This window comes from Homarus americanus, unplaced genomic scaffold (assembly GCF_018991925.1).
Source record: "Homarus americanus isolate GMGI-L3 unplaced genomic scaffold, GMGI_Hamer_2.0 scaffold48016, whole genome shotgun sequence".
Classification (NCBI taxonomy): Eukaryota; Metazoa; Arthropoda; class Malacostraca; order Decapoda; family Nephropidae; genus Homarus; species Homarus americanus.
Window position 1 is genome coordinate 1,558,250 of NW_024755055.1, and position 21,953 is coordinate 1,580,202.

General features: G+C 42.2%; 1 protein-coding gene and 1 long non-coding RNA gene across 2 annotated transcripts; both read left to right on the top strand.

Annotated features, from left to right (window-relative positions):
* The first annotated feature begins 4,411 nt into the window (after positions 1–4,411).
* On the top strand, positions 4,412–8,620 carry LOC121856169. The gene is made up of 3 exons (XR_006086911.1): positions 4,412–4,819; positions 6,518–6,706; positions 8,576–8,620. It is a non-coding gene; the product is annotated as an uncharacterized LOC121856169 (long non-coding RNA).
* A 682-nt stretch (positions 8,621–9,302) lies between these two features.
* Positions 9,303–21,732, top strand: LOC121856196 (galactose-3-O-sulfotransferase 4-like; the record flags this gene model as incomplete). Its single annotated transcript, XM_042351541.1, has 7 exons — positions 9,303–9,494; positions 11,635–11,733; positions 12,264–12,413; positions 17,641–17,778; positions 18,676–18,918; positions 19,196–19,308; positions 19,609–21,732. Coding segments are annotated over 7 exons (1,134 nt in total), but the record flags the coding sequence as incomplete, so codon positions are not given.
* Positions 21,733–21,953: the final 221 nt, after the last annotated feature.

Genomic DNA, 21,953 nt, shown 5'->3' on the forward strand with positions numbered 1-21,953 from the left:
AGATTTTATTATAACCAAGAACATATATATATATATATATTGTTTTATTTTTTGCCTGAACATTTTCTAATAAAATGTTTCTTGTTTTCCCATTTACCCAATTTTTATATTTTTGGTAAACAATTTTTTAAAATACATTATTACTTAAGATACAATGGCTTGATAATACCAAAGACTAAAAGTCCTTATTCTTTGCTTAATAATACTGGTAGTTCACTGCAACATATGGCAGCAGAGATAGTTACAAAAGAAATATTGCATCACACCTGACATAATATATCCGTGAATCATTTTTTTATTTCGCCATTTGTCAACTTACTAGCTGTTCAGGGGGTGGGTCTGTTCTATGTTGCTTTATAAACTTTATTTTTCTAGTGTTGGTACAGAAGGAGGCTGTAGTATCCGGAGGAAACCTGTAATTAGTAGGATCTCTGCCATTCTCTGGAAAGCGTTCTCCCCACGTGTGTCCGGTGTGGCAATAACCCCAGTCGGAGCCTTCTCATTATTATTATTATTATTATTATTATTATTATTATTATTTACATGTATAGTACAGTGTATGTGGTCTGAGAGCTCCCCCAATTGTGTTAGGTAAGGTTAAATTATGATACGTTAGGTTAGGATAGGTTAGGTCAGGTCAAATGAGTGAGCAGAGAGCTCCCAGACCGGGAGATTCCCCGTCGATTTTGCGCATGCGCATTACTGATGAGCATCATTGCTCAGTGTTGGTACAGGAAAAAAGTTACGATGCTTGGTGAGGTCTGCCCAATAATGAGAGGCAGGCGCTAGCACCGTACCTCAATCTTGCACCTCTTCCTCCGTTTACCTCCATTTAACAGTGCACATCTCCCCCTCCCTTCCTGAAGCCTCCATCAGAGTGGCCATTGCAGTATTTATTATATGTATCAACTCACAGATCACTTCTCTAAATTGTGTCACGTCATGAATGTCATGTCATAATCAGTGAACGGAAAAAAAGTCACATGACTTGTACACATTGACAACACATTATATATATGATGGCATTGCACGTAGGTTAGGCTAGGTTAGGTTAAGTTAGATTGGGTTAGGTTAGGTTTTTTCCGTGACTTTTTTTTTACTTTTTTTCTCGTGATTTTTTCCTGGATTCATTACCTCACCTCACACCTGCAAGCGAAGGTGGCACAGATGCTGCCTCCCCAATGTATTAGGTGGTAGTTGTCGTGTCACCCCAATGCAGAGCCGTCCCGAGGGTGTGGTAACCCGTGCGACCGCCCCTGCCCGCGGCCCTTATCTCGCCCCACACCAGAATTTGTGACCACATTAAGCGGACCTCACCTTACCACCCAGATTCAGGAGACCACCTGAAGGATTAGTGAACAGCACAGTTAGGCAATGCATCTGCTGACAAGTTGGGTAAGTTTAGGTTTAGGAGGGAGATAGGAAGGAACTGGTTTACAAATAGGGTGGTGGACGAGTGGAACAAGCTTAGCAACTTTGTAGTAAGTGCTGGAACGCTGGAAAGTTTCAAAGGGAGGCTGGATAGATTCATGGATGATAGAGTGGTAGTAACTCTCGACAGGAGCTGCCATGCACAGGCCAACCGGCCTATTGCAGACTCCTTATGTTCTTATGTTCTTATTAAGCCACACCATCTTACCACCCAGACTGAGAACAATATGTCATTCTTTACTGTGCTCTGTCGAAGAGGAGTGAGGACGTTGACAGCGGTCACCTGTCAGTGTTGTCCCAACTCTGAATCTCCAGTTGTCGGTGATTTGTGTTTTGTGAAATTGTTGATCTACATTATTTGACTGTTGTACACAGCCCTCTATTATACCATGGCCAGCAGGGATAGAGACAGATACAGAAAATACATCTCGGGTGCAGAGGAAAGGTAGAGGGAAGAAATAGAAATGTCAATGAAAGGTTCCCTAGAAACACCAAACACTGGACCTGAGCGACTGTGATGGGTGGGTCATGTTCAAGCTGAGGAAGAGGAGAGTACTGAAAAAAGTACTAAGGCTTTTAAAATGGCCAGTTGTACCTACGCTAACGGGCATGTTGATGAAGATGTATGTGATCCAGCCAACTGGCCACATGTACTGGACACTACGACAATTGATATTTTGGTAGAGAAAGGACCTATTAAGGTATCTAGTGAAAATTATTAAAAAACATGGTGAAAACCGACACTTTTCAGAAGATTTTTGCCTGCGAAGATTGTCAAATGGGGAATATATGAAAAATGTTATAACATAGCAAATGTAAAGGGGCCCCGCAGTGGATGAATTGCCCTGGGCCCCGCACCCCCCTAGGGACGGCTCTGCCCCAATGCACGCGTAAATAATTTACCAAGAAAAAAAGAAAGATATTATACTTCACCCTGTAATGACGAAACGCGACCACAAATTGGTATTACAGTTAAGTTGAAACACTAAACTTTACCACTATCTACCGAGCACAGCTGTGGGTGACTATTGGCTTTACGTTATAATTTTCTTGTTTGAGCGTGCATTTATGTATCAATGTTGTTTATGATTTGTAATCCAACCTAGTGTAACCAAACTGAGGAGGATAAGAGAGAGGAAGAGAAGCTCCTCTAACCGTGGAAGCTTCTTGATGCTGCTGTAACGCACAAATAACCACAAACTCGTACATATACTGTACAGTTGAAACACTCTCCGACACCTGTACTCTCCCTACGTGCTTGACTTGCTGACAGGTATATAGCGCACTACTCGTTAGTTAGAGGCGAATATATATATATATATATATATATATATATATATATATATATATATATATATATATATATATATATATATATATATAATTCATCTTCAGGGTAGTACAGTCTGTATACTTATGAAGATGTGTGAATTACGAAAAGCACTTAGGAACTTCGTGTTTTCTTTCCCTGTGGTTATCAACATATATATATATATATATATATATATATATATATATATATATATATATATATATATATATATATATATTCGCCCCTAACTAACGAGTGCTGAGATTTCACTTGTGCGCCATATATTAGTTTTATCTGCAGAGTAGAGTGATTGCATTGAGAAGACGAATTTACCGATGCCCCACTGGAACACGTGGTACAGTAATAATTAAACTTGGTGTAAGAGCGCGTCAGCTAGCGTTAATACGTACAGTAGCTAGAATCGTAGAGGCTGTACTGTACTGAACTATGGTAGCACAAAGACTGATGTTGTGTGTACTGTACATAGGCCCGCAGCTAACAGTGGTATACAGTAGGTGTGGTAGTACTATACGATTATGCTATGAGTTTCAGTAGTCGTTTAAGGATAGGTGGCCATTGACGAGGCTATTTACGGTACTGTATATCAGCCAATGAGGTGTGTTGCCGTGTTAGCGTGAAGGCACAAGTGACATTCTCCAGACTGATCTTTTCGCTTAAAGGCTGTGTTCCCAGTGCAGATGCATTGTCCAGTAGTAGTACCTGTGTCAGTAGCAGATGTATACGAGCACTTTATGTAGTGTTTACAGTACTAGGCAGGGAACTGTAATAGTAGACTATGAGTACTAGGCTGTGTAGTAGTGGTCAGTAGTACTTGTTGTTGTCGCTGCTAGATTGTGTAGTAATAGTAGCTTATTAACGCAGTGCGAGGCAACGGAGGTGGTGCTGGAGAAGCTGTGTATAGGGGTTAACTCTACACCGTTGACTTAAGGGGACCCCAAGAATCCCCCACCCAAGCAATGCCCTCTTAATCATTTCGCCAAGAACAGTGTCATTTTAGCCACGAACTTATCATCATAGCGGGACTGCTTCCGCAACTATTTTGTTGGGGGAACTTAATTTGTTCGTCTACTGGGTGTGTCAGTTACCGAGCTCACCAAACCATCACAAGATCCACCTCCCCGTTCAAGCCTCACGATTCACGTAATGGGCGCTAGTTGCTTCAGTTTCTCAGTACCGGTGAGACGATCTCAGAGTTACAAAACCTGGGTCGTGATGGAAGTGATCTTTCGGTTCTCTCCTTGGTCATCATGCCCAGCAGTGAAGAAACTTAGCCGGCTACAACCTCACCTGTGGCTGTGAGCCCCAACACTTGTTTCTTTTTTTGTTTGTACTCTAAATGAACTTTATTCTTTCCAATTCCTGTGTAAATTTCTTCTTACTTTTTAGTTAATTTATTTTTGCTAAGCATTTCCATGTTCTTTTCCCCGAGTGATGTTTTTCTGTTTACATGGAGATGATGGAGTGGAAATAACGTGACTACCTGTTCTTTCTACCAAGACGTTGAAAATGGGAACAAATCTGGAATTTATTTTTTTGTTTTGTAGTAAAGTCGGTATTATAAGTTTCAATCGTTTTGATGGGAAAATGCCTTGATAGCAGTACGATACGTTGGACGTTGTGCACATGTGATTAACTAGTCAGGTCACTTTCACATCCACACTCGTAGTTGTCGGGCGTAAGGTGTATTAGTACGTGTACGAGTGTCTGTCAGTAAGGTTCTTGTGATCATTCTCTAGAAATTAGTACCCGCACTACAAAACCTAATAAACTACCAATTAGCACAGATTACGAGTTAATTATCATTTGCTGTAAGATTAATATACACGTATTATCTGAGAATATCTGAAGAAGTCGAAGGATACGAGCCATTGTTTTGGCAACAGAATTATATACACAGTTCCTGCGCCAAGGATATAGGAACTTGTGTGTGTGTGTGTGTGTCTATACCATCTCTTAACTACACAAGACACCACCATTACAATCTACAAGTGGCTAAAACAAACCCTGGTAACTACAGAAGAGGGTGTGCTGTATCCTACGTTAACCATAGTGAAAGTAAGAGTGAAATCTTTTCCCTTAGGGTATGCTATGTACCGCCGGAGATATTTAGTAATTCCGACGCATATTACCCATGTTACTTTGCTGTTAAAAGAGTGATTTAGTGACATTTTGTGAGACATTAACTCTATGAATCTTAGTGACTTCAAGAGCCTAACTATTTACCTTAGTGACTTCACGAGACAAACTATTTATCTTAGTGACTTCACGAGACATTAACTATATTTGACTTTGTGACCTCTAGAGATGTACATTATTTATATTTGTAACTTTAAGAAAGATTATTTTTCAAAATGTCTTAAGGGAGATAATGATACGTGGCCGAATATTGTATTGTATGTTGTTGTATTGAAGTGTACAGTATCTTGCTGGAGCATTATACTGTATATTAGTTACCTGCTACCTACAGCAAGGCCTCTTAAAAATCATTATTAAGTAATCAGTGCTTTTTTCCTTTTATCCTCTTCACCATTGATCGACTCGTTAGCTACTTGGACGATCGGTCACGTCTCTGTCACGCACTGTTGGCAAGTACTGGGCATGCCGGCTCCTGAATGTACCTGAACCTGCTCCAGTGTTGGTCAAGTCTGGTCCTGAAAGAGCTCACACTCGGTGCCGTCACAACACACTGGCAGATTGTTCCAAGAGTTCACAACTCTCACTCCGACAGACATAGGATGAAAGTCATTTTCACACAAACACTTCCTCTGATGTACTATTCTGTTCCTGGAAATTCGCCTCTGTGGTAATTTTGTTCAGCGTGTAATTTCCTAAAGTGCGTTTTAAGAAGCCACTTTATTTACAAGTTGGGTTCCTGCCTGTTATACTCCACCCAAACATTGTTAGTTTCAAGTTTTTCCATAAAATTGTTTGCATGTAAATATATTTTCTTTTGAGTTTGATATTGTTCGGCCATGTTTTAGGTAAGAATCTTTTTGTTTTGTTTATGTTAAGGGCGGACAACATAATCTTCACGCCACGGAGCTCGAGTGCTGGCCAAAGTTTATGCATATTTGATAGTGATGCAGTAGTTTATACAGTTTTTCATCCCCCGATAGAAAGTTTTGGTGATATAACAGCAAATGTTCAACTGTTCGTGTATCATATATTATAATTATTTATATTTTGGTGCGTAAGGATATGATAAGATTTTGCTGTCTTGTTCTCGGGTGTTTAGTTTGAAGGTGTGGGGTATGGGATGTTTGGTTCACACTCAGGATGGGTTGGAGAAAGGAAACTCACAATGTGCTCTCTATATACATGTTGTATTGGATGTACAATGCAGCTTGGTGCTGGGAAGGCAGCATGGTTACAAGCGTGATGTAGAGAGAGCTGGTTGGTGAGGGTGCTCAGAGGAGGACCAGCCTGTGGGTCGCCATGCTCGCCGGCGGGAGCGAGGACCACCAGGCAGGCGGAGGAGGAGGAGGTGTTGCTGGCTGGTTGGTGTAGGTAGAAAGAGAGATCACGAGGTCAGGTCTTAAATAGCGGGGGGTAGGCGTGGCTTAGTAGTTGACCCCCACTCCGTGGGCGGCGCTGGTTGACCTAGACCACGAGGCATACACTGGAGAATTCGTGGGGTCGGCTACCCAGCGACAAAGGTACTGTACTGTGATAACCAAATTCGGTCGGGGATCCACCGTTTTTAATTATTTTATGGGTTAGACTAATTTACCCCAAGTTTTCTCTCATCCCCAGACACACACACACACCCAAGAATTAACGCCAGAATCCTTGAAGAAGTGTTGACTAGATGCTGAGATTACTGAATATGGTTACTGTGCTAGGCGCCCGGCTCTTCCGTCACCGAATATTATTAGTTGTGCTCCTGCCTGTGATGCTGGTCGTTACCCTCCACCTGAAGTTTCATCTTGATACCAGCAGGAGGTATGTGGCTCTTCCTCTGACAGTCACTACCCCCTTATTGTGACGCTTACTCTGACAGTCACTACCCCCTTTTTGTGGCTCTTCCTCTGACAGTCACTACCCCCCTTATTGTGCCTCAAAGTCACAGCCTCCTCATTATTGTGGCATCAAATTACCGTCCCATTAGTCTCACGTCAATCATAGGCAAGTTGCTAGAGTCAATTATTGCTACAAAAATCAGAAGCCACCTTGAAACATTCAACTTAATTCAGTCTTTTCAGCACGGGTTCACCCAGGGACGTTCTTGTCTCACAAATTTGCTTAGCTTTTTCTCAGAAGTATATGAAGCGGTAGATAATGATGTCAGATGATATAATTTATTTAGATTTCAGTAAAGCATTCGATAGAGTCCCTCATGAGAGATTGATAAGGAAGGTAGAAGCACATGGAATAGGTGGATCAGTATTAAAATGGATTAGGTCATGGTTAACTGGTAGGAAACAAAGAGTCAGCATAAATGGATTAAAGTCAGACTGGGGTGCGGTCAAAGCGGAGTTCCCCAGGGATCTGTATTAGGCCCTCTCTGTTTGTTATATTCATTAATGATCTTGATTTAGGCATAACTAGTAGGATTAGTAAATTTGCAGATGATACAAATGGGAGAGTGATAAATTCAGACAGTGACTTTGAACACCTTCAAAGAGATCTAGATACCTTACATGAGTGGTCAGTAGACTGGCAAATGAATTTTAATACTGATAAATGCAGGTACTAAAGAGAAGAAGACGAATACAAACGTTAAGTATAAACTAGGTAACACGGAAATAGAAAACTCAGATTGTGAAAAAGATCTAGGTGTATTTGTTAGCAACGACTTGAAACCTAGAAAACAATGTATTAGCGTTCGCAGGCAAACAGGATTCTTGGGTTCATATCTGGGTCTGTGAGTAACAGAACTGCTGACGTTATCTTGAAACTTTACCTAGCATTAGTGAGGACACATGGATTATGCGGTTCAATTCTGGTGTCCTTATTATAGAATGGACATAGATTCTTTTGGAGAGAGTACAAAGAAGAATGACAAAAATGATCCATAATATTAGAAACCTTCCATATGAAGAAAGACTGAAAAGCTTAGGCTTGCATTCATTAGAGAGGCGTGAGTTAGGGAGATATGATAGAGGTGTACAAGTGGGTAAGTGGGATTAACAAGGGTAAAATGGAAGATGTTCTGAAGCTCAGTAATAACGAAATAACTAGAACAAATGGCTTTAAATTAGATAAATTCCGATTCAGAAAGGATATAGGCAAGCACTGGTTTGGTAATAGAGTTGTGGATATGTGGAATGGAGGCTGCAGTGCTATAGTAGGATCGGGGACGCTAGGGACTTCAAGACGAGTTGGATAGGCGCATGGAAGTGCTGGGGTGGGTGTGAAAGGATCTGCCCTGCATGGGCCAGTCGGCCTCCTGCAGTATCCCATCTTATGTTCTTATGTTCTTATGTTCCTCTGACAGTCACAGCCTCCTTATTGTGCCTCAAAGTCACAGCCTCCCCTTATTGTGGCTCTTTTCCTCGACAGTCACTACCCCCCTTTTGTGCCTCAAAGTCACAGCCTCCCCATGTGCCTAAAGTCACAGCCTCCCCTTATTGTGTCTTTTCTCTGACAGTCACTACCCCCTTGTGGCTCTTTTCCTCTGACAGTCACTACTCCTTATTGTGGCGCTTACTCTGACAATCACTACTCCCTTATTGTGCCTCAAAGTCACAGCCTCTTATTGTGGCTCTTCCTCAAAGTCACAGCCACATCTCTATTATCTATCTATCTATTATTTGTCTACCTATCTCTATTATCTATCTATATCTATTATCTATCTATTACTGTCTACAGGTTACCAACACCATGTTGGATAAGAAGTGAAGTGACCGAACTGTAGTCCAACACAACGTTGCCTTCCTGAAGAGCCACAAAGTGTGCTTCATCATACTGGGTGAAACAGGCGTGATGGGGTGGGGGTAGGTGAGGGAGATAAGAGGGAGTGAAGAGGTGAGGTGAGAGGGGGTAGAGAGAGAGGGGGGTGGGAGGGAGGGAGGAGAGAGAGGAGTGATGAGAGGAGGTGAGAGAGAAAGAGGGGAGTGTGAGTGGGGGGGAGGGGTGAGAGAGAGAGAGGGGTAGGAGAGGGAGGGAATGAGAGAGAGTGAGTGAGAGGGGGTGGGTGGAGAGGAGGGAGGGGTGAGGAGAGGGTGGGTGGGGAGAGAGGGGTGGGGAGGAGGGGTGGAGAGAGAGGGAGTGAGAGAGAGAGGGAGGGAGTGAGAGAGGGGGGTGGAGAGAGGGAGGGAGGGAGAGGGTGTGAGAGGGGGAGGGGAGGGAGGGAGAGAGAGGGGGGGGGGTGAGGGGGGGAGGAGAGAGAGAGAGAGAGAGAGACTTTGGTACACACACACACACACCAAATAACGAAAAATAAATATAATATTGTCCCCTAATTCTTACACATTGAAACAAAAAAGGCATTAATTCCTTCTCTAGTAAACAACACCTTGATCCTGACAAAGATAACCTAACCCAACCTAATCCAACCCTAACCTAACCCAACCTAAGCTAACCTAACTACATCTGTTGCTACATCCTTCTACAGAACATCTTCTTTCGGTATGGACTGAAACACAACCTGCACTTCGCTCTGCCCCTCGTTGGCAACTATTTCGGAGGAGGGTTGCGGCCCTTCAATGCTGACATGCTCAAGGCTTCTCCCTGGAACAAACTCGGTGTTAATATCATGGCTGTTCATATGAAGTGGGATCATCAACAGGTGAGTATCCATGATAATACATATCAAAGTCAAACTGGATTTATGATAATTCAGCAACTTATTCACTTACGTTTTGACTCAATGATTCTCTCAAGTTTATAATGTGGATATAAATATAGACCATACGACTCAGTGCTTTATCTATTCTCTTTTGTTTTTTAATGTTTCTTGGACACCCCGATCAAACTCAGTCATTTGTACTGTGGGCTCTGGTCTGCGTGTTGGTCTTATTATATAATACTCAAGATACGTTTACTGCCCAGGGCTTATAAGTTTATCTCAGGTTGTCGTTTAGTGTGACGTTGTAATGGGAGAGTTTCTTTTCATTTTATATCCCACCTAAGCTGCCATCATTTGTAATGGGACGTTTTCCTTTACTTGTTATTATTTCAGACGTAGTCCTTTTATTCTTCAATACTTGATATATATACTTATTCTTATATATTCTTGCTTATATTCTTATATAAGTAACTTATATTTCTCTGCTTATATTTTCTAAGCCATGTTCTTCCTTTTCATTTTCTTTCATATATATTATATCCTCTTCAATATATTCTGTTCTAGTTATATTCTAAACCATTGATTAACCTGGGTAACCATGTCTTTGTTATTACCACACTTATTATACTTACAACGGTAGCCTGCCACCACCCAGACTTTTATTAGACTATAACATATCTTAGTTAACTGTTAGGTAGCGAGCTTCTAGGCACGTGAGTTAGTTATTTTCTGAGAACCAATGTGTGAAAGGATAGAGTGGTGATACTCGTAGTCTACCAGTTCAACATTTATTAACACAAGGAGTGAGCAAGATGTTAATCAAGTACACTCACCCCTGACTGGACCACTCAGGTCCCACTTTATCATTCATAAAATAGGGCTTCAGTTACTTATTATATCATTAAACAACTTCAATTACTTATTACATCATTAAACAACTTCAATTACTTATTACATCATTAAACAACTATTAAGTTCACTCAGACAAGATTGGACCCTCAGGTCTTACTGTACTATTGATAAAATAGATCCGCAATTACTTACACTTTTTATCCTCTACGCCACTGATCGGCTCGTTATCCTCTTGGGCGATCGGTCACGTCTCTGATTACTTTTCCTTTTCATTTATCCTCTTCACCAAAAGATCGGCTCGCTAGCCGCCCGGGCGATCGGTCACGTCTCTGCACGCTCTGTTGGCAAATACTGGGCATGCACCGGCTCCTGAATGTACCTGAACCCGCTCCAGTGTTGGTCGAGTCTTGTCTTAAGAGCTCGCACCGGTGCTGTCACAACACTCTCTGGTAGATTGTTCCAAGAATTTACAACCCTCACTCCGAAAATGTTTGCCCTCACAGTTTTCTGGACTTGCGGCTTCTTCAATCTTGAGCTGTGACCCCTTGTGGGCGGCGTCCGCCAGCTCAAGTAAGGACACTTCGACTGAGTAGTGCCCTCTGGGATGCTTATACCTCAACTAGGTCACCCCTTGCCCGACTGTAATATAAGCTAGGCAAGTTCAGGCGCTCCAATCTCTCAGGGTAGCTGAGGTGCCGATGCAGGCACCAGTCTGGTGGCCCTCCTTTGAACATTTTCAACCAACTGACAGTCCCTAGCATATCTCGGGGACCAGACGGGGTGACAGTACTCCAGATGGGGAAGCACTTCACTCTTGAAGTTCGTTACAAGGGACAGACCGTCTAGATATCTGAACGACCTTCTTATAAGACCCAATAGTTTATTTGCCTGGTTTACCTTCTTCTCGCAATGGCCTGAGAACTTCAGCTCATTGTCAACATACACACCTAGGTCCTTCTTGCATTCAGTCTCAACTAGTGCTTTAACTGTAATCAGACATATCTAAGTTGACTTAAAACAATGGTGTTCTCTCTCACCTTCAGATTTACTTTATAGAGAGGTTGGTTTCAGGAAGTCAGAGAAAATTTGAAAACGGACGACTCAGGTGTCTTGAAGTGATGAGAAAACGGACGCCTCAGAGGGGAGACTCAATAAAGAAGGCATAGCTACATGTTTTGTGAGCTATTGAGTTTAATATGAATCGTCTGATTTTACGTTAACTAACATGTCCGACTGTGGTCATTACAACGTAGCTTAACACATATCCTGAGTGTGTCTTACTTCGCAGGTGAAGAAGGTGATGCCCCTCGACACGGCCTTCGTCAGTATAGTCAGGGATCCTATAGAGCTGTTCGAGTCCCTCTATACTTACGTCAAGATGGACAAGGTTAGTGTTGTCTCTTCTTACTCCGTCTATCCACCATCATCATGCTAATTTCTATCTTTTCTTACTCTATTAGTTTTATTTTTTCTTTCCTTCTATTATGGAATTGTCATTTCTCACTAACACTCATTCCCTCCTGCTTTTCCTCAGTACCCCTTGACCTCTACTCTTCAAGTTGGTACTGTATTCTATTCATAATTTTAATAAGAATCATGAGTTTAATAGACCGATAGAATCCAATAGTATGGCTTACACTGTGAACCATATGAACTGATTCAAGTTATGCCAGAAGGGAACATTTTCATAAATCTGATAAAATATAAAAAATTACAAATAAACCCTAATTTAATCTGTAAACATGTATGTATTTATTTGTTTACTGAGATACAATGTTGTTTGACTTGTTTATTTAATGATTTGTGGGATAAAGACAGATACCTTGATTCCTAAACCCTTTAAATCCCTTTTAGGATTTTTACCTAAATATTAAAAACAATCTTATGATGTTCCTTGACTGTACTGTGTTTCCTCAGGCATACCACATGACGGTAGAGGAGTTCGCCCTGAATGTATCCATTGATGCTCCCAGACACCTGGGATACATTGGTTATAACCAGATGGTGTGGGACTTTGGCATTCCAGACCAGAAGCAAATATATAATCTCACTCATGTCAGTCAGCTGGTATGTTCTGTGAGAGATGGGATGTTAGAGACAGTGTGATTGTGAGCTATTTGTATTGTATTTTGTTCCCCTGTGAGTATATCAGGCTATGAATGGGAAGTTGTGAGTTGTTAGTATATCAGGCTACGAATGGGAAGTTGTGAGCTATTGTTTCTATGTCAGGCTCTGTATTGGAAGTTGTGAGTTATTGTTTCTATGTCAGGCTCTGTATTGGAAGTTGTGAGTTAGTTGTATATCAGGCTACGAATGGGAAGTTGTGAGCTATTATTTCTATGTCAGGCTCTGAATGGGAAGTTGTTAGTATATCCCATTGATCCAGGTGCTAATTCGTTTAGGGCGGGCGGGTCGTGTTGCGTCTCTGTAACAAAGCGTGTTCGGCATCCGGGCCTTCGATGTAGAGCGGCAGAAATTGGACAGTGATTACATAAGTTCGTCAAGATCGTCTTAGTGAGGTGAAAGTGTATACACAGTGATAGTTCATAGTGTCATCAGTGACCGCTGAAGTTGTAAATAACTTAAAGTGAGCGCTAACTAGCAAGCAAGCTGGAAAGGCACCGTGCCAGCTGAAACCAAGTCGTGTCATAGGTGCCACAGAGACTTTAAATTTTATTTTATGTTGATTGTGTGCTTGCTCAAGGACTGAAACTGTGCCTACAATACACCATTCACAGGGAGATACAGGGTACGCAGTCGCAGACGACAACTCCATAGGCAACAGAGAGTAGCTAAGTACTTTTTTCTCTCTTTATTTTCTTTGAAATAGGTGTAGATCTATACACAGTCTACACCCCCCCCCCCACAACAACAACAACCATGAGTTTGGTATGTGATTACTGCAGGGAGACGTCGGATATGGAGGATGCAGGCCTAACTAATGCAACGTCTAGGAAGTTACTAACTGCCGTAAAGCTTGATGGCTGTTGCTGGTATTGCCCTGGCTGCATAGTCAAGGTGAATGAAGCGATTGCAATCCATAAGGGAACGAGTTCTCTAGGGACGAAAATAGATGAAGCAGGAGCCCTGCTGGTTGACAAACTGGAGCAAGTTGAGAAAGAGATCCTTGCTAAGACTGAGGAAGTAGCTAATAGAATGGGGGTGGTTGCTAAGAGGAGCTATGCGGACGTATTAGGAGGGCCACGGGTGGGGGGGGCGGAGAGTAATGCAGAATCAGTACAGGTTCTACAGCAGATTGGGACTCTGAAAAAGTGTGTCGAAGAAATGAAAATTAACGGACCTACTGTTAGGGGAGAGGAGGAACACCAGGAACGGCTCCAGCGCAGGAACAATGTAATAGTTTTTGGAGTCCCAGAGAGCCAGGCAGAGGGAACGGTGAGTAAGGAAACACACGACAAGGTGCTGTTTCAAAATATTTGCACAGAGGTTCTGAAGATTCCAGCAACCCCTCAGGATGTGAGGAGACTGGGACAAAAGCAGGGGGCTAAGCCTCGCCCCCTCAGGATCACATTAGGGAGTGAGGAGGAAAAATGGCAAGTTATCCGGCAGGCAAAAAACTTAGCAAGGAGCGAGGCATTTCGAGATGTATTTATTCACCCAGACCGCACGGTAATGCAGAGGGAACAGCACAAGAAGCTCCTGCTGGACTTGAAGCAGAGGAGGGAGGAGTCGAGAAGGAACGGGGACAGGTGCACATGGGTTATACTCAGGGGGAGGGTAGTGGAAACAAGTGTGCCGACACAGGGCCAGGGGGCAGCAGTGCACCCTCCACCCACTCAACCCCCCACCCGGGAGGCGGCACCAGCTCAGCCTACCGGACAGGAGGAAACGAGCGCCGTGTAAACAACGAAATTTTTAACCACACCCTGCAAAATACAGTGTACTTAGCAAATGCTGCAGCTTCTGAGAATGTGGGTGGAGCGGGTTTATTACTAAGAGCAGAGACGTTACCGAGAACAAATTCTGGCTTGAATGTCATGTACACTAATACCGACACGTTCCTGGATAAGAGGGAGGAGTTTGAAACACTACTAAGAGTACACCAACCAGATATTGTAGGAGTTGTAGAACTGTTGTACAAGAACAGGAGAATCGACCCAGAGGAATGTGAGTTCAGTATTGCTGGATATGACTCATTTACGAACCTAACTCAAGAATCCTGCAGGAGGGGTGTGGTTATCTACGCTAGGCAAGACCTGAGAGCCAGCCAGGCGAGGGTACAGGGAGAGGATGTCTTTGAAGAGTCCAAGTGGTGTAAAATTAAATTAAAGGGAGGGGACTTACTTATCGTCGGGTGTATCTACAGATCCCCGAACTGTGGCCCACTAAATCAAAGGAACTTAAGAACCTTAATAAACAATGCGGCGATGCTCAACCCCAGCCACCTCCTTATCATGGGGGACTTTAACTATGGCGACATCGACTGGAGAAACGAGTCAACCCCGAATGACTTGAATAATCCTGCTACTCTTTTTGTAGAAACTCTGAGAGATACTTTTCTGTTCCAACATGTGAGAGACCCGACACATTACAGAGGGGAGCAAACACCCAAGCCACTTGACCTCATCATAACAAACGAGGAGGGTATGGTGGCCAAACTGGAACACCTTGCCCCAGTTGGCACCAGTCACCATACAGTGTTGTCATTCAGATTTAACTGTTACCTAGTTCAAGATAAGGCCAGGCCAAGGTGCAAATATTACAAGGGAAATTACAATGGGATGAGGGAAGAGATGAGAGGTATCAACTGGCCTGACTTATTAAGGTACAAGAACGCAGACACTACGCTGAATATCATAACTAGTAAAATGACCCATTTGATCGATAAATATATACCCAAGACCAAACCCAGTGCTTCTAGGAATACGAGGGGATCCCTACACATGAACCATGCGGTGGTCGACAAAATTAAGAAGAAAACCCAGAAATTCAAGACGTGGGTTGGGTCAAACGATGAGCAAGACAGGAGGATGTATGCAAGAGCCAGAAACCAAGCAAAGATAGAGTGTAGGAGGGCTGAAAAGGAGTTCCAAAGGCTGGTTGCACGCGAGGTCAAGTCAAACCCAAAGGCGTTTTACCGCTATGCAAAGTCGAAATTGAAAACGCGAGTAGGAGCACCTTCCTGTTTTGAGGACAGACGGTTCGACACAGCACTGACCCACATTGTGTTCACAGAAGAGGGTATTAGAAATAAACTGTCCAGGCTAAAGGTCCATAAGAGTCCTGGACCTGACATGGTGCATCCTAGAGTGCTAAGGGAGCTGTGCAACGAGCTTGCAGAGCCCCTGAAGATTCTGTTTTGTAAATGCCTGGATGAACAAATGGTCCCCAGTGAATGGAAAGTGGCTTATGTGAGTCCTATCTTCAAGAAGGGCGATAGGCACTCCACGAACAACTATAGACCGGTGAGCCTGACCAGCATAATATGTAAAGTACTTGAGAGTATTATCAGAGATGCAGCGATGGAACATCTACTACGAAACAACCTTGTAAAAGATTGCCAACACGGTTTTATGCCGGGGCGCTCTTGCTTGACACAATTGCTCAAGGTATTGGATATTTGGACCCATATTCTAGAACGTGGTGGTAATATCGACAATATTTACCTAGATTTTGCCAAGGCTTTCGACAGTGTACCCCACGAAAGGCTGAAAATCAAACTGGAAGGGTACGGAATTCGGGGAAATGTCCTAGCGTGGATAGAAGACTTTCTACATGACCGCAAGCAATGTGTGGTGATTAATGGCACGAAATCGTCATCTGTACCTGTAACAAGTGGGGTACCGCAGGGTAGTGTATTGGGCCCGCTGTTGTTTGTTTGTTTCATAAATGATATGCCTGACGTTGTACACTCCTCCATACAAATGTTTGCCGATGATGGCAAGTTATTTCGGGAAATTAAGAACCAAGCGGACTGTGAAGAGCTGCAGAAGGACCTCTGTGGGCTCCAGGAATGGTCGAAGGAATGGCTGCTGAGATTCAATGTCACGAAGTGTAAGAGGATGCACCTGGGGCGTACCAACGGTAAGGAGGCGTACCATATGTCCCAACGGGATGAAGAAAATGTACTAGTTGAGACTGTGTGTGAGAAGGACCTAGGTGTGTATGTTGACAATGAGCTGAAGTTCTCGGGCCATTGTGAGAAGAAGGTAAATCAGGCAAATAAATTATTGGGTCTTATAAGAAGGTCGTTCAGATATCTAGACGGTCCGTCCCTCGTGACGATCTTCAGGAGTGAAGTGCTTCCCCATCTGGAGTACTGTCACCCCATCTGGTCCCTGAGATATGCTAGGGACTGTCAGTTGGTTGAAAATGTTCAAAGGAGGGCCACCAAACTGGTGCCTGCACTTCGGCATCTCAGCTACCCTGAGAGATTGGAGCGCCTGAACTTGCCTAGCTTATACTACAGACGGGCAAGGGGGGACCTAGTTGAGGTTTATAAGCATCTCAGGGGCACTACTCAGTTGAGTGTCCTTACTTGGAGCTGGCGGACGCTCGCCCCACAAGGGGTCACAGCTCAAGATTGAAGAAGCCGCAAGTCCAGAAAACCGTGAGGGCAAACTTTTTCGGAGTGAGGGTTGTAAACTCTTGGAACAATCTACCAGAGAGTGTTGTGACGGCACCGAGTGTGAGCTCTTTCAAGAGAAGACTTGACCAACACTGGAGCGGGTTCAGGTACATTCAGGAGCCGGTGCATGCCCAGTATTTGCCAACAGTGCGTGACAGAGACGTGACTGATCGCCCGGGCGGCTAGCGAGCCGATCTTTTGGTGAAGAATATAAAGGAAAAGAGTCGTGACCGATCGCCCAAGCGGCTAACAAGCGGATCAGTGGCGAAGAGGATAAAAGTAAAAAAAAGGTGCTAGCTGCTGGTGAAAGGTGCTAACATCACCTTAATTTAATAATTGCTACAGGTGGCCACTAGGGAAAGAGGATTGACCTGATAATGACTGGAAGAGTGCAGTGTGTAGTGACGGCCGATGTGCCACTACGTCTTAGAGTACATTACATCATTTACCCATAAGAAAATATATTGAGTAATGTGCTTAGTCCAGTCCTTGCATGTGATCAGATCTATAAAGCATCATGAACATTACCAGTAACTTCTATTAATATTGTTTATTTCTTTATGTTTACACGATCTTGGTAGCATTTATACGAGTCATGAGTAATATTTATTAGGTATGGAGGATAACTTTTATATATATATCGAGCATAAGAGGACTAATGGATAATAATTGTGTCATGGGTAACAGGTATAAGGTGTATTACAGGTGAGGGAGGCGGAGGAGAAGTTTGACCTGGTGATGGTGGCGGAAAGGATGGAGGAGTCCCAGGTCCTTCTCAGTCACCTTCTCTGCTGGGACCTGAGGGATGTCATTGTTCTCAAACTCAATGCTAGATCCTCCAAGGTTAGGCTCCTGCAGCTCTTGTTCTTGTTCTGTATCCTACAAAGAGAGACAGAGATAGAGCTATTCTTTTAGCTTAGAAGAGATAGAGAGAGAGAGCTATTCATTTGTCTTAGTAAAGAGAGAGAGAGACAGACAGACAATGAGCTGTTCTTTGTCCTAGTAGAGAGAAAAAACTTTTATTTGGTACCTTGCTCCTCAACCTCTCATATAGCGTACACTTATATAGTATTACAAATTATTTTTATAAGTTGAAGATAACAATTTACTTATACTTATGTAGTTGGACATTTTCACCTTCTTGTTCCCTGTTTTACATAGATTTGTGATTTATACATGAATGCCAAAACAACTGGGGAAGACAAGTACTTTTAAAGGCAAAAATGCGCTTGCTACAAAAAGTACAGTACAAGATCTGCAAAATATTAAGCTAGACAATATAACACAACGGATGAAGGATTTTGACAATCCCACCGAGACCTGGGGAGTCGCAGTGTTCATTTTGACATATCAGACTCAACCTTGCAGATACTTTCTGTAGCGAGTGTACACTCTATTGAATATTGAATGCAACTCACAAAATATATCATATTCAGTTAGGTGATTACCATATACAGTATCTGTCTTATCATACTGTACTTTAAAGGGGTCTAATCTTATGTATTACTGTGCAGTACTGTACTGTGTTCACTCACACCAAAATTTTCAACTTAGTTTTACAGATCCCATCATGGATGAAAAAAAATCCAAATCAAGGTGCATTAAATCTCTGGTGATGTACCTGGTGTTATTTCCAAGTGTGCAAATGGAATGTACCAATATTGTACACCTTTTTACCATTAAGTCTGAACACCATTACACTATTACATGAGGTCTTAAAAATTTACTTGTCGTCAACAGTTCAAGAAGGCCATGAGTGAAGAGTCACAGAAGGTACTCCGTGATAAGCTCGCCCCGGATTACCTGCTCTATAGGACCTTTGTCAAGAGACTGGACGAGTTAGTGGAGGACTTTGGGAGGAAGCGCATGGCCCGTGAGATAACCAGGCTAAGGGCACTAACTAAGCAGCTGATGGACACGTGTGAGTTTACGAAGGTGTCGTCTAATCTGATGACGGGAGCTAATAAACCCTGGTCCAGCATGGTGAGTTATGGTGATTATTCTTATGCAACCATATGTTTATACCAATGACATCATCTAGCCATGGTATTGTATGGTGATGATGTGCTTATAGCACTGGGCTATTAGTTCAACTATCATGAAGCTAGATAAAGAGCCAGGGAGATGAAGTCAGAGCTGGGAAGATGAAGTCAGAACTGGGGAGATGAGGTCAGGATTATTGATATCCATTAATATGAAGTCAGACCCCCAGGAGTTGTGGTAAAAAGGGAACTAATACAGTAAGGTATTTGGTTCACAGGTGGATGGATACAAACCAAGTGCAGGCAGCAGCAAATGTCAGCAATTTTCAAGGTCAGAACTTTCCTTTATAAATTTCCTTCGTGGTCTGCAGAGAAGTGAGGTGTCCCGTAGGTGAGTATAGTCTTCCTGCACCTGTTTAAATATTTGGCTTGTTTTAGTGATCCAACTGTAATAAGTGTTGGATCCTCTTTGTTATAGTTGTGTATTTCTTGGTATGATACACTTTCTTCCATCCATTTGTTGATATTGAGCTGCGAGATATACATTATAAAGAATCAGATAGAGATGGATAGGTCGAGAAATAGATTGAATCACAAGTACATTACACAGATGAAATTCTAAATAGACTAATAGATACATAGGTGGGAAAATTTTTTTAACGTGTTCACAGCATATCAACATTACCGGCAGATTTGGTTTACCGGACAGTCTTGGCCTTGATGCACTTCCCCTTGGACCACAACTCTTCGAGAACCCAGCCAGCCTTACCAATCGAATAAATGCATTGAAGAAAATGTTGGTGTATAAAGAAAACGCAGCGAAAGAGAGTGGCGTGTCAGGGCCCAGTACAATAGCTACAGTGGAGACAGCTGCATTAGGGGAAAAGTAAAAGAAAAAACGAAATATGAAGTGGAAATGACTGGTAGGCAAGGGTGAGACCAATCTCTCTAGTATTGTATTGTAAATGTCCAAGTGTAGTTAAGTAAAGTAATATCTCGTTAGCCAGAATCCACGTGAGCAGGAATTCTCCAATACCCGGAATTTAAATTTAAGATTTCCAGAAACTCCCCAAATATTTTTTTCCAGGTCTAGTAGCAAATTCCGAGGGTGAAGTAATGTGTCGTTCTGGAAAATCCCGAGAAAATTTCAGAAACTCCAATTTTTGTTCCGTGTCTGGGAGCAAATTCCAAAGATGAAATATTACGCGTTTCCATAAAACTCCAAGAATATCTTCCCAAGACTCGGAAAATCTCGGGGATGTGGAATTCTTCTGGGTATGAGAGTCATCTTGTTACCGGGAAATCTTTCATCCCTGGAAGAGCTCTGCACCAATTACTATGGCTGACGGGGACATCACTATACCAAGAGGGGCAGAGTTTACTAACTTTATCTCCTGACAAATGCTTGAGTCTGAAGGTGATCAACTAAAAGAAAAGAGATATGGGAATAGTAGACAGTACAGTAGTGGGAATATATTGACGAAATCCTATGGTTTGTGTGTGTGTGTGTGTGTGTGTGTGTGTGTGTGTGTGTTGATATTCACCTTTACTATCTGTATGTCATAGTTTTTTCTAACTAACCATCAGGATTGGTATAATTTCTGTTCATATTTTTGTTATTTTGTTGTCATCAGTCTTGTCTTAGATTTTCTTCATCTTAACTAACATTTTAGCTTTTGTTTGCTGTAATATTGATCTCACTTCCTGTAGTTGAGAGCTCACTAAGATCTTATAAAAGCTAGGATTGGTCAGAGAAAAGAGAAGACTGCACTACTGTATACCAATTCTCAGTGATTTGTAAGGTAATTTTCCCTTACTGCTGTTGTGAGAATGCATTAACTACCTCACCTAAACTACAATGCAAAGATGGATTTTCAAAGACACTGTATGTACATGTTATCCTTTCCTAAGGTTATATTTTGTAACATCTACAGCTGCTACAACAACTACTTGTGTAGGTTTGTGACATCTTTTAGCGAACTGTGTATCATTTGGTTTTCTTAAACGAGGCGGAGGGGGGTTACATAGGCGGGTTAGCCCATACTATAAACAACGGCAGATGTTACGACCCACAATGAGGATACTTCTAACTTTCTCTCGTACTGTACAACACCAAGATGATGAGAACCAGTGTCAAATTTGTTCCTGTGTATCTGTTGTAATGAAATGTGTTATGTTATACCCAGACAGGCTCCCCGCTGAGCTGAATAAAATCATCTGACGTTAACCTAATGAAACATTAAAAGTGGCGTCCCCATTGTGAAGGGGTTAAGAATCCATGGTCTTTTAGGGGATGTGTTAGGAGTTCCCTTAAGTGTAAGGCCCTTTAACAATGAACCTCATCCTCGTGGTTTGGTTAGGTTAGGTTTGAGCACTACCTAAGCATTTTGAGTTGCATCATCCAGCTATATGAACACCAAACCTGACTAACTCGGAGAAATGGGTGAGAAGCCAACACCTACATGACTCAAGAACAGGTCATGATGTATTTTATAAGAAAGAAAAGCTTATGTATGTAGAATCTATTAGTTTAGTACTGTAGTAGATATAGAATTTATTTCATATGTTTAGAATTGTTGATTATTGTTATACTGTAGTGTAGTGTTGATGTAGATTTTGTTTATTTTCACAAATAGGAAAGATGGAAATCAATTTTTTAAACTACCGGTACAGTATATACTTACTGTATATGGGGAGTGTATCTCACTGTTGATTGGCTGTGTGATCAATGTTGTGATAAATTTTATTGTCTGTGATATTGTGTCTGGCCGGGTATGGTTTACATGTCATAAATAAAATGTGTGTTTGTTCTGTGCAATATATTTACTTTGTCCTCTGTTGTACTGTTCATCACATTATGTGCTGTATAGCTTGTTTATTTCTGTGTCTATACCGTGCAGCTTCAGTTAATGTGGACTGGTGTGACAATTATCCTGAATAAATATTGATGTATTTAGTGTAAAGACAAGTACTTTCACTTTGTAGACAAAAGATCTCAAGTCTGATTTCTGGTCAGACGGGCTTACAGTGGTTATG